Here is an 18125-nt window from a genome sequence, read left to right as displayed (position 1 = left end):
AGACAACTTGCTGCGGCCAACTCAGCACTGGACAACTCAATGCAGGAAAACTCACTAGGCGCAAGGAACACTGTTACCTTCCCACCAAGGTGATCCCTATTTTCTACTTGCATTTTTTAACATGCTTTCAAACTGTTAGGTTGGCAGAAGCTGGGACAAGTAACGGGAGCTCACTCCGTTACATGGCACAAGGGATTCTAACCACTGAACTGCCGACCTTTCTGATCGACAACCGCAGCGTCTTAGCCACTGACCCACTATGTTCCCCCCCTACATTAAATTGTCCTGTGGTGAAGCTGTCTTATGACAAGCTGTCCCATGGTGAATTGGACGTGGTAAAATAGCTGGGGTGAATCGGCCGGGGCACGTTGGCCATGGCAAGTTTTTCCATTCTGTGCCCTTACCTGCTATCCCGCTCCGGAATCTCTTTAATGGCAATGCGCACTTGGTTGCTGCGGTCTCGTCCGGCATAGACCACACCGTATGTCCCTTTCCCCAAAACCACCCTGTCGCCTGCTTCAGTGTATTCATAGTCATACTGTGAACATGAAAGCATAGAGAGAATATAAGGAAGTGCAAAGTCTGGTCAGAAGACCTTTGATACACAAACAGGGGGGAGGGAGGGATATATATTAGGCTAGACACGATGTGTTAGATCTCAATGCAATGTGACTTCACATGTATACTGTTTTTCTTTAATTTTTCTTTAAAAATAGGATAAGCCAAGTACATTAACATATACTGGAAATACACCAAGGGGAGTAGGAGTAGGAAAGAAGAAGGATGGGTAGAGAGGGATGGGAGAGAGGGTGGGGGGGAAGGCAAAAAGGAAGGGGGGGAGCGGATCTGGAGAGAGGAGTGGTAGAGGGCGAGGGGAAGTAGGGTAGAGGGGGATGATGGAGGGAAGATAGAAAGTTGGAGGGTGGTGGAAGAAAGAGGTGTATGGAGAATGGAAGAGGTATATTGGGCTTTTATTTTCTGGGGCATTGTCGACAAGAGGAATTGATGCAATTATTGTTTGATACTGTATGGTGTATACATGTGAGTGTATGAAAATGAAAAAATAAAAAAATATATATGTAGATACACAAACAGCCCTATAATTAGTTAGAGCAAATTTTGAGTCTGTCTGGGGCAGACAATCCAGGAAAATGTGGAAGATAATGAATCCCGAGTTCCTTAAATTAGCTTCTTGATCTTAAACATGGTAAAAGAAGTCACTGCTCAACCTTCAGCTGCCAATCCTGTCAGATTCCATAAATGGAATAGGGATAAAGGTAAAGGTTGCCCTTGCACATATGTGCTAATCATTCCTGACTCTAGGGGGCAGTGCTCATCTCCATTACAAAGCCAAAGAGCCAGTGCTGTCCGAAGACGCCTCTGTGGTCATGTGGCCAGCATGACTAAACGCCGAAGGCGCACGGAACGCTGTGACCTTCCCACCAAAGCGATCCCTATTTTTCTACTTGCCTTTTTTACGTGCTTTCGAACTGCTAGGTTGGCAGAACCTAGGACAAGTAACGGGAGCTCACTCTGTTGCGCGGCGCTAGGGATTCGAACTGCTGACGTTTCTGATAGGCAAGCTCAGTGTCTTAGCCACTGACCCACCGCGTCCCTTGGAACAGGGATTGTTACACTTATTTTTTATGCAAGCAAGTTTGTACTTGTTGAAGTTTGTCTCCAACATCCTATTTTTCTGATGTTGTAAAGCATTCTCATATGGTTTAAGACAATTTTTTTTAAAAAAATATGGTGTTTGCAAACAATTTGAAATTATTACACAAACACTTTTAAAGGCACCAAACTCCCACCTTGTTTTTACGTCAAAATAGCTTTGAGAAAAGTGGCGTTTCAGCACTCTCTACAACCAAGACTAAACATTGAAATGAGTGCAGCTGAAGACTTTAACAATTATTTCTCTAGATGCTGATTAAACATGCAAGCTCATGCACCCCATTAAATTTACAACCGAAATATTACACTTAAGAGGAAATAGGTGTGATTGGAACAGGTTTTCATTTCAATATTCATTATCGTTCACTTTTTATCTAAAAATTATATGCTCTTCCATACTCTGGAAAAACTGCACAGTTTGAGATTTATTTTGGTGTCGCTCCTGAGGTCATTGCAAGATGGCAAAGCAAAGTGGCACGGTTGTGTTTTTCTACACAAACCTCTCTCTATCCCTTTTCTTTGGAAAACTGTGCCCAGGTTGGGTTTCCTCATATTTTCCACTTGAATGGATGCATAAAAAGCCAAGGAAATTGCAAGCCAGTGTAGGAAATGTACACAATAAACAAACTCACTCATTTGCCTTAGCAAATCTATTACAGAGATAAAATGTAAGACACTTGCATGCCACTAGGGAGAATTTCACTAGTGTTCCCTAGTTGAAAAACACATGGAAAGCAATGTCTTTCTTATCATCATGTGAATGGTAGAATGGAATAACAGCATTGGAAGGGATCTTGGAGGTCTTCTAGTCCAACCCCCTGCTTAGGCAGGAAACGCTACACCGTTTCAGACAAATGGTTATCCAACATCTTCTTAAAGACTTCCAGTGTTGGAGCACTGACAACTTCTGGAGGCAAGTTGTTCCACTGATTAATTGTTCTAACTGTCAGGAAATTTCTCCTCAGTTGTAAAGTTGCTTCTCTCCTTGATTAGTTTCCACCCATTGCTTCTTGCTTTACACTCAGGTGCTTTGGAGAATAATTTGACTCCTTCTTCTTTGTGGCAGCCCCCAAGTTATTGGAACACTGCTATCATGTTACTCTAGTCCTTTTCATCAAACTAGACCCATGATGGTGAAACTATAGCACGCATTGCCACAGGTGGCACGTGAAGCCATTTCTGAGGGCACGTGAGGAGTTGCCCTGTCAGCTGCAGTGCACATGTGTGCGCTGGCGAACTGATTTTCGGCCTTGATTTTGGGGCATTTTGGGGGTGTTTTGGGGTATTTTTTCAGTCTTCCCTAAAGTTTCAGGAGGGCGAAAAACCATCCAACATGCAAACCAGTTCAGGAACAGCCTTCCGGTTTACACGTTGGGCTGTTTTTCACCCTCCAGAGGGCAAAAAATCTCCCAAAGCACAAACCAATAATTTGTGAACGGGCTTCCGGTTTGTGCATTCGGCTGTTGTTTGCCCTCCCCAGGCTCCTAGAAAGCCATTACTGGACTAGATATACCCAGTTCCAGCAACTGTTCTTTATATGTTTTAACCTTTAGGTTGTGGGAAAAGGTTTAGAAGAAAATTTCAGCACAGCACTAAAAAAGACCTCTTCACGCTAGCTATTTTTATGCTGATTCATCTCTGGAGCTGGCTAGGTTTGTTGTTTCCTTCTTCACTCATTGAGAAATCCTTCCTAAGAAAACCAAGAAGGCCTGATTGACAACTCCTCCCCCCACCCCCAGTTCACCTCTAGTTCCACTGGAGAGCTGCACCAATTCCCTTCTTCGCCCATCTCTGCCATGAAAGAATGGACCAGTTCAAAAAACCTGAAATAAAAGAGGAAGGAAAATCTCAGGGAATAATAGAAGCATCATGAAACATCTTCATAAAGAGGAATCTGAATATTACTCCTTATGGGATTTATGGTATAATTGGCTAGAGGAAAGGGAGGGGGGCAGGAAAGCAAAAAAGAAAGGAAGAAAGATCAACAAATAAAAAAACAACAACTACAAAACCAGAAAATGATTAAAAGATAGAGATACAAAATAGACTGTAGCAAATAAATAATAGGAAAATGGATGCAAAACGATTGAAATGTAATAAAGGTTGTTACATAGAATGTTATATATAGAATGAAGAAAAAAGATGTATGAAATAATATAAATGCACATATCTATAAAGTTATAGCTATACAAGACATATGTACAGATAAAAGAATCACAAGTGATATGTGAAAGAAGTGTAATGTGTTGCAAAGATGTCGAAGTTTGCATAAACAAAATAAAAAAAGTTAAAAAAAGAAAGAAACATCTTCATAAAGATTGATACTGCTTTGAGCACATTGCCTTTCCGAGCTCCATTTTTGCTGTCAAGAGGCTTGCAGGAGGCCATTGCAGCCAAAAATGGGGCTCAGGAGCTCGTTTTTGCTGGCAGAGTGCTCGGGCCACCACAGGCGCCCGACAGGAGTGATGCTGAACTGGCAATACCCACCCTGGCCACGCCCACCCCAGCCCCCTGAAGTCAAACACAACTCTGATGCAGCCCACAATGAAATCGAGTTTGACAGCCCTGCACTAGGCTCTCGGCATTTTTTTTGTGTATTGTGGTGACCAGAATTATAGGCCGTGTTTCAAATGTGGCCTCACTGGTGCAGTACAGAATGGAATTATCACTTCTTGTGATCCTGATGTTCTTCCTGTGTTGATAACAGCCCAGGACTGCACTAGCTTTCTTTCTTTGGCTCTTGGCTTCTGTTGGTACCCTCACCTCCTCACCCTCACTCACCAGCGGCAGTGATTTTGGGTAGGGAAGTATAACTGGAAATCTTCAACTGTATGCCGCACATAAAGGAAACAGCATCGTTCGTCGCACTTAGAAATACTGGTGCAAAAAAGAAAGAGAGAGAAGAAAAGAATTCAGGCACGTAGAAAACAGGCCTTTGGAGAGAAGGCGGCTTAGTCCACAGGAGGAGAACTTCAGTTTGACAGGAATATCCATCCCTTCTTCTCACCAGTAAAAGCAAAAGAAACCCCAGAAACCTGACTTATCCTTTCAAGATCCTTCATCTACGCTAGCCTCAAAAGCTTCCTGATCAGATATTACCTTTTTCTGTGCAGGGAATGTTGTATGAACTGTTGATTTACTTTGCCTGAAAATGTTTTCTTATCATTGTTTGACGATGCTGGTTCAAAAGGCTTTGAGATGTGAGCGCCCCCATAAAGACTGAACACCCCTTGGACAACCTGTTAAAATTAACCTTGGGTCCTAAGTGATGGCGAACCTATGGCATGCATGCTAAAGGGGCTAGTCGTCACTTATAAAGCCCTTCATGGTATTGGACCTGGGTACTTGAGAGACTGCCTGCTGCCAATTACCTCCCAAAGACCCGTTAGATCTCACAGGGTCGGCCTCCTCCGGGTTCCGATACCATCTGGCTACTACCCGGGGGAGGGCCTTCTCTGTAGCAGCTCCGGCCCTTTGGAATGAACTCCCCGTGGAGATCTGGACCCTCACCTCTCTCCAGGCCTTCCGGAAAGCCGTCAAAACCTGGCTGTGCCGGCAGGCCTGGGGTTGATGAGTTCCCCTCCCCTCTCGACTGGTATGGCTGTGTGATTTTCGTGTATTTTAATTATGTGTACTGTGTTTATGTCCCCTTTCCCCCCTGAGTTGTTCGCCGCCCTGAGTCCCTCCTGGAGAAGGGCAGCATACAAATAAACTTGGAAAAAAAAAGAAAAAAAAACTCTCTCTGTGGGCACGCAAGCTGCTGCCCCAGCTCAGCTCCACGGTGCATGTGCGTTTGCTTCCCACCAGCCAGCTGGTTTTTGGGTCTCTGCCATGCATGCGTGGTGGGTGAGGCACATGCGAGAGAGGAATGTGCATGCATGGGGGTGGGGCGCAGGCAAGGGGTTGCACATGCATGCGCAGGGGATGGAGGGCAGGGGGGCGAATGCATGGTGGGCGAGGTGCACATGCATTGCATTACGCAGGCACCCAGCTACAAAAAGGTTAGCCATCACTGGCTTGGACAGGGGTCAGCAAACGGTGGCTGTTTCCTCCCTCTGCTGTGGCTCCATCACCGGTCGGTGCTACAATTTTGAGAGGAGCTTCCAGTGGGGCGGGGGAGAGAGAAGCACAGTGTGCCAGGAGAAGACTCTATGGCAAGGAGAGGGTTTTCCAGTTGTCTCCACAATTGATAGGGCTTTTGGTTAGGACAGGTAGAGGAAAAAGTACGCCGCGCTAGGAGGAGACTCTATAGTGGGGGAACTGAACTTCCGGTCAGCTCCAGAATTGAACAGGGGGATTCCGGTTAGGACCTTTGTGGCTCTCGGTGTTTTTTCTGTGGGAAAGGGGTCCAAATGGCTCTTTGAGTGTTTAAGTTTGCCGACCCCTGGCTTAGGAGATTTATGTGAAGGTTTAAAAAGGACGAAGAGATCACTTTTCATGAAAAGAAAGGTAACCCAATGTCTCTGACTTCCAGAAGGAAGTTAAGGAAATAATCTTACATTAAGTATTGGCAACTGAACCTATTGTCTGTGATTGCCACTTTGTTGGCAATTGATATATTCTCAAACATCCAAATACGTCCACTAGGCCAAGAACAGAGATAATGCTGTGTTACACAGGCATTAAATTCCATTCGCACGATGACCTCGTTGCTGAATTAAACAATTTTCTAATTTCGTGCGATATGATGAACCACAAGTTAACCAAATCGTCTGAGTTTCCAGAATATGAAAAGTCACAAGGAAACTGATCAAGGTTGAACCCTAACCAAGCCTCGCAAGTTGGCAAAATGTGTGGCTTTAAGTGTGACATGTGCACAGTAAGCACAATTCGGATGCTGGATGTTGAGTTACGCAGAAAGCCAGCATTTAGATGCCCTCTTCAGAAATGGCAATAATGATCTCATTACCTGATTCCACGGATGGAGGATGCGGGAAAGGTCCAGGTGGAAATTCCTTCCTATAGAAGGCAAGAGAAACACCCAATAAGTAAGCAAGTATAATCTTTATTGTCACTGTAGTTAAATACAACGAAATTGGTTGCAAATAACCCTAGAAGCAAAATTCCCAATCACTGAAAATTGTAAGAACGGGTAATCCTCGCTTAAGGACCACAAGTCAGGTCATTAAACTCAGTCCCCAACTGAGCCGAGGTGACATAGTGGTTAGAGTGCAGTACTGCAGGCTACTTTAGCTGACTGCTAGCTGCAGTTTGGCAGTTCGAAGCTCACCAGGCTCAAGGTTGGCTCAGCCATCCATCCTTCCGAGGTGGGTAAAATAAGGACCCAGATTGTTGGGGGCAAGAGGCTGACTCTGTAAACCGCTTAGAGGGGGCTGTAAAGCACTGTGAAGCTGTATGTGAGCCTAAGGGCTATTGCTATTTCTCCCTTCCTTTCCTTGGCCCTGGTGGTGCAGTGGTTAGAATGCAATATTGCGGGCTGACTCTGCTCACTGCCAGCAGTTCGAGTCTCACCAGGCTCAAGGTTGACTCCATCCTTCCGAGATGGGTCAAATGAGGACCCAGATTGTTGGGGGTAAGAGGCTGACTAGCTAGGAGAGGGCTGCAAAAGCACTATGAAGTGGTATATAAATCTAAGTGCTATCTCTATTGCTACAGCTGGAACTGGCAACTTCATCGCTTAGTGAAACATCCCATGACCCTGTGGACTCAAGACTTCCATTCCACTGTGGTCATTAATCAAATCGTCCAGAGTCATTGAGACATCATGTGAGCATGGCTTGCAGTTTTACTGTCGGCTTCTCCATCAGCTCTGCTTGTCGGAAGCCAGGTGTGATCATGTGAACACGGGGTGCTGCAACAGTCATAAACACCCACCGGTTGCCAAACGCCTGAATCTTGATCATGTGACCCCTGGGGACCCTGTGACGGTTGTAAATGCACAGGCTTGCTTTATAGCGGCTTTTCCAATGCCGACGTGACTTTGCATGGTTGCTAAACAGGGGATTCATTAAGCGAGGACTAGCAGGCAGCAAGCAAAAAAAAAAAGGAAAATGAAGTGAAACCTCTGAAAGTACCTCTTCCAGGGAACCGATGTAGCTTAGGGTCACTGATTTTCTGATCTCCTCGTTGCACACAGAGAGCTGAGACGGTTGGAGCACCTTGCTCAGGTCGAGAATCAACACCTGTTAAGAAAGGTCAACTCTGATGATTTTAAACAAGGGAAGATTCAATGAATTCCTCGAGATGAGGAGAAGGGTGTGAAATCACCAGGGGACAAGAGCAGCACAATATTTGGTTATCAGAAGGCCAGCATTTTGATGCCCTCTACAAAAAGGGTACCAGGAGGAAGAGCCTAGCCAGGTGGTAACACAATTGGTATGAGGGTTGAACTGGTAACACAATTGGGTAAGGGTTGAAATGGTAACACAATGGAGGTGAGGGTTGAACTGGTAACACAATTGGGTGAGGCTTGAACTGGTAACACAATTGGCGCGAGGGTTGAACTGGTAACAATATTGGGGTGAGGGTTGAACTGGTAACACAATGGGGATGAGGGTTGAATTGGTAACAATGGGGATGAGGGTTGAACTGGTAACACAATGGGGATGAGGGTTGAATTGGTAACAATGGGGGTGAGGGTTGAACTGGTAACACAGTTGGGATGAGGGTTCAACTGGTAACACAACTGGGGGTAAGGGTTGAATTGGTAAAACAATTGGGTGAGGGTTGAACTGGTAACACAATTGGGGTGAGGGTTGAACTGGTAACACAATTGGGTGAGGGTTGAACTGGTAACACAATTGGGATGAGGGTTGAACTGGTAACACAATTGAGGTGAGGGTTGAACTGGTAACACAGTTAGGTGAGGGTTGAACTGGTAACACAATGGAAGTGAGGGTTGAACTGGTAACACAATGGGGGTGAGGGTTGAACTGGTAACACAATTAGGGTAAGGGTTGAACAATTGGGATGAGGGTTGAACTGGTAACACAATTGGGGTAAAGGTTGAACTGGTACAATGGAGGTGAGGGTTGACTGGTAACACAATGGGGGTGAGGGTTGAACTGGTAACACAGTGGGGGTGAGAGTTGAACTGGTAACACAATTGGGATAAAGTTGAACTGGTAACACAATGGAGGTGAGGGTTGAACTGGTAACACAATTAGAGTATGGGTTGAACAATTTGGGTGAGGGTTGAACTGGTAACACAATTGGGGTAAAGGTTGAACTGGAAATACAATTGGAGTGAAGGTTGAACTGGTAGGACAATTGGGGTGAGGGTTGAACTTGAGAATCACTGCCTTTATAAAGCTATCCCCATGCAAGCAATGCATTGTAAGGAAGGAGAGTGACTTGAACTATTGCTACATGCAGACGCAAAGTGGGGAGGGGTGACCAAGACAGAGATCTCTGCCCCAAAGGAACGTTCAGTCGGGGTTTCTACAATGTAAGCTGGGACAACAGAAAGGGGAGAAACACAGCTAGGAAAGAGAAAGAGAGACAAATCGTAACAAGAGGCAGGTTACCTGGAGTATAACTTATTTCAGCAATAACAAAGCTGGGCTCCTCCAGATGTTGTTAAACTCCAACTACCATCAGCCCCAGCCAACAGGGCCAGCATTCAGGGATGATGATGCGTGCTGGACTCTAACATCATGCAGAGGGGCCATGGCTTAAGCAACCCTGACCGTTAAGGAGAGTGCTAAGACTCAGCGCAGAAAGAAACCTCTGGCAGGAGAGAGAAGCCCATCATGTTCTTGAGCTCTGCAGACAGCTGTTCTGCAAAGCTTGCCCTGAATTCGCTTAGTTGAACGGAAGGAACATGAAACAACAAAGGAAGTGGGAAATTTCCAAATATCCGAAGTCAAGCTGGGTAAATGTTTTGCATTATCTACAAAAAAAAAAAAAAGTCTTGAGTTGAATTCAAGGTACTTCAGTCGGTGTGAGCTTAAATGGACTCCGGAAGATGATAGAGGACAGGAAGGCCTGGAGGAATGTGGTCCATGGGGGTCGCAATGGGTTGGACACGACTTCGCAACCAACAACAAGAAGTTAAAAAGAAATCTTGAAAGGAGGGTTGTGAAAGAGCTGCCTGCAACTGGCACTGTTTTCAGCAAGCATGAATCTGAATAAACGTAGGCATTTTCCATACATAATATTCGTGGCATTTTTGTGTGCAAGTGCCTTTTATACAGGCAGTCCTCGACTTACGACCACAATTGAGTCCAACATTTCTGTCACTAAGCGAGACAGTTAACAACTGAACAGGTAACAACTTAACAGTTGTCAAGTTAATTTTCCCCCATTTTACAATGGGGTCGCAAAAGGGATCGTGTGACCCCCCAGGATACTGCAACCGTCATAAACGTGAGTCGGTCGCCAAGCATCTGGATTTTGATCACGCGATCACAGGGATGCTGCAACTGTCGTAAATGTGAAAAACCGCCATCGGTCACCTTTTCCAGTGCTGTTGTAACTTCAACAGTCACTGTTGTAAGTCGACAACTAACTGTATTTTATTTATTTCATTTTTTGCACACTAGTTTTGCAAACACTTAGATATTTAGAATTAGACATGAGCCGTGGTGGCACAGTGGTTAGAGTGCAGTACTGCAGGCTACTTCTGCTGACTGCCAGCTGCCTGCAATTTGGCAGATTGAATCTCATAAGGCAGAAGCCTTCCATCCTTCCGAGGTGGGTAAAATGAGGACCCAGATTGTTGGGGGCAATAGGCTGACTCTGTAAACGACTTAGAGAGGGCTGTAAAGCATTGCAAAGCAGTATATAAGTCTAAGTGCTATTGCTAGGAGTCGTGGTGGTGCATTAGTTAGAATATAGTATTGCAGCTCTGACTCTGCCCAGAGCAAGGAGTTCGATCCTGACTGGCTTAAGGTTGACTCAGCCTTCCGTCCTTCCAAGGTGGGTACAATGAGGACCCAAATTGTTGGGGGGCAATATGCTGACTCTGTAAACCGCTTAGAGAGGGCTGTAAAGCACTGTAAAGCGGTATATAAGTCTAAGTGCTATTGCTATTTCTCCCCTCCTTTCCTTGGTCCTGGTGGTGCAGTGGTTAGAATGCAGTGTTGCAGGCAAACTCTGCCCACAGCCTGGAGTTCGATCCTGACTGCCTCAAGGTTGACTCAGCCTTCCATCCTTCTGAGATCGGTAAAATGAGGACCCAGATTTTGGGGGGAAATATGCTGACTCTGTAAACCGCTTAGAGAGGGCTGTAAAGCACTGTAAAGCAGTATATAAGTCTGAGTGCTATTGCTATTTGGCATGATGGTCCCAACCATCACCCCATCGCATGTTTTTCCCCCAGGGCAAAATTGAGAGAGATTTAAAAAAAAAAACCAACAACCACAAATGCTGTTTCATGGTTGAGACCAGAAAGCCCAAGTTAAGATTTGCTCATATTCGAATGTGATCCAGCTCAGTAGCTTTCCCATCAGTCTCAATGGGACAATCCAAGTTCAAGAATGGTATTGCTTTAAACAAGCAGGACTCTCAGCTTCCTTACCGAACAGCTCTCCGTGGAGACGAAGGGCTGGCAGGACTCCATTAAAAGCCCCAGCCAGAAATCAACCAGTTCTTGTTTGGGTGACCACGTGTCAGGGGCCGTGTTGAAATGATTGTAGATTGTGTAAGTCTCCTTGATGGAAGTCAAGTACCTGGCACAAGTAGAGAAAAGGTGAGACAAGAGGTGGAGAAAAGGGCCAACGCAGGTAGATATTTATTGATTTATCTTATTTGAGCACACCCAGAACAATAGAATAACTGAAATAGCTTATTCAGTAGCTCATTTCACCATTTTCCAACTGTGCCACAATTTGTGTTAACCGCCTTTGCCTTGAATGAGCCACAATCTTTAGGTTCATCACACAACACAAATAAACGAAACTGAAGTCGAGCATATATTATGGCTTAGTGGTGCACCAGAAATGACTTCTGCCAGATTTACTCGCTCCAGAAAACGAAAGTAGGTCAGGCTTACTGATTTCAGAGTGGTGCCTGTCCCGGTGCCCACTTTGACAATTTCCTCCTGATTACTTCAAAAGTATTAGCGACGTCTGACATCCCTTTCCCCCACATTCACAAGATGAAAAGTCACCACTACATACCACACAGGAGCATTCAGCTTGTACAGCTTCTCAGAGGCTTGGATGATTTTGTCGAAGTCGCCTGTTAAGATGCTTGCACCAAAATAAAAGCCTACATCCCAATAATGCTGCATTTTTTCCAGGCTTCCCTTTCTCCCCAAAACGCAGCTCACCTTCATCCCTGCCAGAAAAAAGAAAGGTTATTTCATGAAAGATATAAGAATTTTTTAAAAGAAAACCCACTCTTTGCTACCAGCCTTTGGGCTAAGCCAGAGGTATCAAACTCAAGGCCCGGGGGCTGGATGCAGGGTGCCCACGAGGCCACCCTGGAAACAGCAAAGGACTGGCCCATGGTGCTTCTGTGTGGCCCTCCTAAGCTCCGTTTTCAACTATGATGGCCTCCTGCAGCCCTCTGCCAGTGAAAACAGAGCTTGGGGAAGCCATGTGCACCCACCTCCCAAGCTCTGTTTTTGCTGGCAGAGAGCTGCAGGAGGCCATTGCAGCTGAAAACGGAACCTCGAGTGATGTTGAGCTGGCCACCCGCCACCCACCCACCCCAAGGTCAAACAGAACCCTGAATGAAATTGAGTTTGACACCCCTGGGCTAAGCCAGCCTTGTCAACTTTCAGAGGTGTAGACCAGTGGTGAAATTCATTTCTTTTTACTACCAGCTCTATGGGCGTGGCTTGGTGGGCCTGGCAGGGAAGGATATTGTAAAATCTCCATTCCCTTCCCACTCTGGGGCCAGCCAGAGGTGGTATTTGCCGGCCCTCCAAACTACTCAAAATTTGTACCACTGGTTCTCCAGAACCTGTCAGAACCTGCTGAATTTCACCTCTGGTGTGGACAATAACTCATCTTAACGGCGACAAGGTCGAAAAACACCAGGTTGAACAATATAACCATGTTGGATTTGCAGCTGGATTTTTGTTCAAACACCACTCATTTGATTTCCTGGGTAGAATGTTGCATTTGGCATCGCCTGATTCTTAACTTCAGGGATGTGCAAAATTCACTGAGTCAGAATAAATATGCCAGGAATGTTTACAACCAATTTCTGCTTGGGTGGATTTCCTTGTGTTAATTGCTCAACCAGCCCTGAAGCAGTGTGAGCTCTTCCGGTTATTCCATTCCAGAATCACTGAGTTTTGCACCTTCTTTTCATAAAAAAATATTCGGTTAAAACGATCAATCAAGAACTGCATTGCTTTAAAAAAAAAACTTTGACAAAAATCCAGGACCAACCGTTTTATTGCACAGTCAAATTTCACGGAATTTTGCAGTATAATATTCTGTCGTTTTAAAACCAGCTACTATTTTAATTGTTTTTATTCAGCTTTTCATTTACTTAGATTTAGTTTTAAATCGCGGATGTCCAAAAATTTAAATGGGGGAATTGATCAGGCAAATGAAGCTTCATCTCCCTTTTTTTTTACACGTGCCACAAATAAAAAGGAAACAGGTCTTGATTGTGTAGACATGGTTGTAACATATATCCCCCCCCCCATTTCCTGTGGACGTCCTCACTGTAAATTACTATCCTTAAGTGTCCACTGGGAAGAAAGGCAGGATCTGAACTGAATAAGGAAAGAAATACAAAAAAAAAAAAAAAAATTCTCATTTAAGGACCCCAATTGGGAACAGCAATTCTGTGGCTAAGTGGATACCTTTGTTAAGTAAACCATCAAATGACCATGATGGACTTAAGATGTCAGTTCCACTGTGGTCGTTAAGTAAATCACCCACGGTCATTAAGGCCAATAATCATGTGATCACGACTTGCAACTTTTGGCCACTTTTTCCAAGCTGACTTGACACTTGCAAATGGTGATCATTTGAATGATAGTTGTTAACTGAGGACCAGATGTACTGCACATCAAGAAACCCATAAACATTCACGACAGCGTATGCTCCAAAGAAGCATTGTTCATTTTTGTCCCAAATGACTAACATGCTAACCACTCTTTCCTCCCTTCCTATCTGCCCAAATGAATTTAGTAAGTTACAACAGAGAACAATCTCACACCGATCTGCCGAAGCTGCATAGAGGCTTCAAAACTATGGCCTGCAGCGATGAGCAACACAACCGAATTAATTCCAGCATGAAGGCTTGGCTCGGTCAGAAAGGCCTTGTGGTACCTGGGGAATTAAAGCACAAGGATGAAAAGTAACCCTTTCAGTGTCAAACCTTTGGTGATTGACAGGAACACTGCATATTTTCGAGAGGGGTAACAGAACAACAGAGTTGGAAGGGATCTTGGAGGGCTTCGGGTCCAACCCCTTCCTCAAGTAGGAGACCCCCAGACCATTTCAGACAAATGGTCATCCAATATTCCAGTATGGATTCAAAATTTTTAGCAACCGGTTCTTTGCCCGGTTCCTGGGTGGGGGTAGCCATGGTGGGTGTGGCCTACTTTGCATCCTGCACCATGGGGGAGGGGGGGCGTTTTTGCCCTCTGCAGGCTCCGGAGGCTTTCCTTGAGCCTCTGGGAGGGCGAAAACAGCCTCCTACAGCCTCCGGAGACTGGAAACAGGCCCATTTCCGGACTTCTGGAACTTCCAGGAGGCCCATATTTTGCCCTCCCAGAGCCTTCGCGTGCCCCCTGCACTTACCTGGCATCCAAAATGAGCCGCGTGGAAACACCTGGGAGGGGCAGGGTGAGTGGGGCCAGTCAGTCCTTACAACTACTGGTTCGGTGAAGCAGATGTAAAATTAGCATCTGGTTCGTCCGAACCGGCTGAATCCCACCCCTGGAGCACCCACAACTTCTGGTGGTAAGTCATTCCACTGATGAATTATTTTGTCAGGAAATTCCTCCTTAATTTCCATCCATTCCTTCTTGTTCCACCTTCAGAAGCTTTGGAGAATAGGTTGACCCCTTCTTCTTTGTTGCAACCCCTTAGATATTGAAACACTGCTATCATGTCTCTCCCATGCCTTCTTTTCCTTAGACTAGACATAGCCAATTCCTGCAACCCTTCTTCATATGTTTTAGCCTCCTATCCCCTAATCATCTTTGTTGCTGCTTCCTTCTTGATAATCATTCTGGTCAAGGAAGAAATATTTTGTGTTGGAGAAATGGAGAAGTCCTTTGGCAACTCCCAGAATTCTCCACCTGTGCTGGCTGGGGAATTCTGGGAGTTGAAGTCCAGACGTCTTAAAGTTGCCAAGTTTGAGAAACATTGACTTACGTGGTCATTACAGACCCCTTGAAGGGATAACTGTTTCACTTATGGGATACACAATTCAGATCCCAACCCATCTTCCTCTTTCCAGTTTGCCTCAAAAATCCATATTTTTTTCTCCTGATTGCCCCCAGGACCCATCTTGCTGTCAATTACAGCTTTCATGAGCTGCTGAAGACCACGTGTTTCAAAGCTTCAAATCGATATCACCTGTGGTGAGCTGCCAGGAAAAGGTGCGCGTTACTCTCATAAGCCAAGAAAATTAAGCTTTTATTGGGATTGCAAAAGTGAATACTCCGTTGCCCAGAATGATTTGCACGAAGGTCAGCTACCTTAGTTGGTTTACAAATGGGTTTGCCGGCAACACACCAAGGGGCCACGCCCTCCTTTCACAATCCCACCACTGCAGCCCTTACCCCTCTCAAAAATATGTACTTTGTTTAAACAACTATAGTCAAATGAAAATGGAGGTATGATGATAAATATCTGAGTTAAAATACTTGAGGTAATATGAATTATGCTTGATGACTGTTGAAGAGATGCACGAAAGTTTTTTGTAACCAACTGATACACTTTCTACAGTATATAAGAAAGGAAGATTGTATGTGTTGTGTCTGTTTTGAAAATTAAAAATTTAAAAAAAACTGATTAAGAAAAAAATATGTACCGTTTCCCTGAAAATAAGACCTCCCCGGATAATAAGCCCAATCGGGCTTTTCAGTGCATGTGCTAAAATAAGCCCTCCCGGAAAATATTGCAACACAGCATGCTCGCTGCCTCCTGCACCTCAAAAATAATAAGACCTACCCGAAAATAAGGCCAGGTGCTTATTTCAGGGGTCAAAAGAAAATAAGAAGCTGTCTTATTTTCAGGGGAATACGGTAGTGTATCACCAAATGTTCTGAGTCTTCATCAAACAATTCAGTAGTGACTCCAGTACAGTGGTGGACAGATATGGTTTCCTGCCCCAAAGTTAAGGACAAGACGATATTCCTTTCACATACTGGCTTTTTAAATATCTAGCTATAGGTGTAGTTAGAATGATTTGGGAAACGAGGTGAGTGTGGGAGGATTTCCTTCCGTTACTCACCAAAAGAAGGCCTTGTCTCTCTTCTCGGGATCCGTGAACCCAGAGTCAATGAACATGTCTTTGTAGATGCGGCCACACATGCAGTACAGGTCAGGTGCCACCCCTTCGGGCTTCTCCACCAGAGGCAGGAGAACAGAGAGAGCTTTTTCGCGGTCCCCAGGTTGGTTCCGCCTGCAGAGATATCACATACAGATTGGTCACAGAGTTGGAAGGGACCTTGTAAGTCATCTAGTCCAACCCCCTGCCCAAGCAGGAGACCCAACGTACACCATTTCTGACAAATGGCAGTCCAGTCTCTTCTTGAAAGCTTCCAGTGATGAAGCTCCCACAACGTCCGAAGGAAACTTCTGTTCCTTTGGTTGATTGCTCTCACTGTCAGGAAATTTCTCCTTATTTCAAGGTTGAATCTCTCTTTATTCAATTTCCATCCATTATCTGGCCTTTGGGTGCCTTGGAAAATAGTTTGACCCCCTCCTCTCTGTGGCAGCCCCTCAAATATTGGAAGACTGCTATCATGTCTCCCCTGGTCCTTCTCTTCACTAGACTAGCCATGCCCAGTTCCTGCAACCATTCATCGTATGCTTTAGCATCCAGTCCCCTAATCATCTTGGTTGCTCTTCTGTACACTTTTTCTAGAGTCTCAACATCTTTTTTATTATGTGGCAACCAAAACTGGATGCAGTATTTTAGGTATGGTCTTACTAAGTCTTTATAGAGTGCTATTAGTACCTCCCTTGATCACTAAGCTTCACTAACAGAGAATAATACACTCAAAGGGGAACATTTTCCTTACGTTTACTAAATAGAGAGGCACAATTTTTTTGTAGATGAGATGCTTGTTTCCAAAGTACCTGCCTCTCAATAATGATCAAAAGTCAGGGAGGTATTTGACCATCTGTCATGGCTTACTCTATTCCAGTCTTGGCTAGTGTATAATGAAGTTTGGTGGTACTGTTTTTGAACAGAGACTGAGAAAAGGGACAGTTTCATTTTAGAATAGAATAGAATTGGATAGGATAGGATAGGATAGGATAGGATAGAATAGGATAGGATAGGATAGAATAGAATTATTTATTGTCCAAGTGTGATTGGACACAAAAGAATTTGTCTTTGGTGCATAGGTCTCAGTGTACATAAAAATCAAGAATCATAAGACACAACACTTAGTCATAGGCTACTAATAAGCAATCAAATTATACTTCTCTGTGGCTGCTCCGGCCCTCTGAAACGATCTCCCCATGGAGATTCGGACCCTCACCACCCTTCAGGCTTTCCGCAAAGCCGTCAAGACCTGGCTGTTCCGGCAGGCCTGGGGCTGATGAGTTCCCAGTCCCACTCGAATTTGTTGTGACTGTTGAGGAGTTTTTTAATCTGTTTTTTGTATTTTGTTGTTTGTCTTGTTTGTTCTCTTTGTATTGCCCCTTTCCCTATCGGTTTGTTAGCCGCCCTGAGTCCCTTTGGGAATAGGGCGGCATACAAGTTTAATAAAACTGAAACTGAAACTGAAACTAGGAAACAAATAAAAACAATATAACTTGAAAGATACAACATGGTTATAGTCATGTGGGAAGAGATAGGTATTAGTAAGGAAGAGAAGACTAATAGTAATACAGTCTTAGTAAATTATTTGACAGTGTTATGGGAATTAGTTGTTTAGCAGAGTGATGGCATTCGGGGAAAAACTGCCCTTGTGTCTAGTTGTTCTGGTGTGCAGTGCCTTATAGTGTCATTTTGAGGGTAGAAGTTGAAACAACTTATGTCCAGGATGTGAGGGATCTGTAGTTATTTTCACAGCCCTCTTTTTTTTTTAAGCCACTATAGGTAATCCTCAACTTGCAATCACAATTTGAATCAGAATTTCCCATTGGGACCCTGATGACAACTGGACATAAGTCACTTTTTTTCAGTGCCATTGTGCTAGTTGCTAAAACAGATGTTGTAAGTCGAGGACTGCCTGTATGGGGAAAAAATCCATTCACCTGGTTATTCCTGCTTTGCATAAAGTTAATTAGCAGGGGGAAATTTGGAAGTGCAGGAACTTCCGAGATCTCCCGGAGCCTCTTCCCTGGAGAAATCTACAGCAACGTGCAATTTGTGTTCTAAAAATCTTCTTG

General features: G+C 44.6%; 1 protein-coding gene across 1 annotated transcript in view; it reads right to left on the bottom strand.

The window, feature by feature from the left end:
* Window positions 1-18125, bottom strand: part of MAP3K6 (mitogen-activated protein kinase kinase kinase 6) — a 70853-nt gene that overhangs the window by 22285 nt on the left and 30443 nt on the right. Inside the window, exons 7-15 of the mRNA XM_032227757.1 lie at window positions 16012-16182; window positions 13762-13874; window positions 11757-11916; window positions 11156-11306; window positions 7710-7817; window positions 6584-6633; window positions 4456-4551; window positions 3419-3497; window positions 405-538 (exon numbers count right to left, since the gene is read on the bottom strand). Coding sequence (XP_032083648.1) covers window positions 405-538; window positions 3419-3497; window positions 4456-4551; window positions 6584-6633; window positions 7710-7817; window positions 11156-11306; window positions 11757-11916; window positions 13762-13874; window positions 16012-16182 — 1062 coding nt within the window. The remainder of the gene's footprint in view (window positions 1-404; window positions 539-3418; window positions 3498-4455; window positions 4552-6583; window positions 6634-7709; window positions 7818-11155; window positions 11307-11756; window positions 11917-13761; window positions 13875-16011; window positions 16183-18125) is intronic.

Source organism: Thamnophis elegans, chromosome 12 (genome assembly GCF_009769535.1).
Source record: "Thamnophis elegans isolate rThaEle1 chromosome 12, rThaEle1.pri, whole genome shotgun sequence".
In the NCBI taxonomy this organism is placed as follows: Eukaryota; Metazoa; Chordata; class Lepidosauria; order Squamata; family Colubridae; genus Thamnophis; species Thamnophis elegans.
Note: the sequence above shows the minus strand (reverse complement) of the source record. Positions and strands in the feature narration are given on the sequence as shown.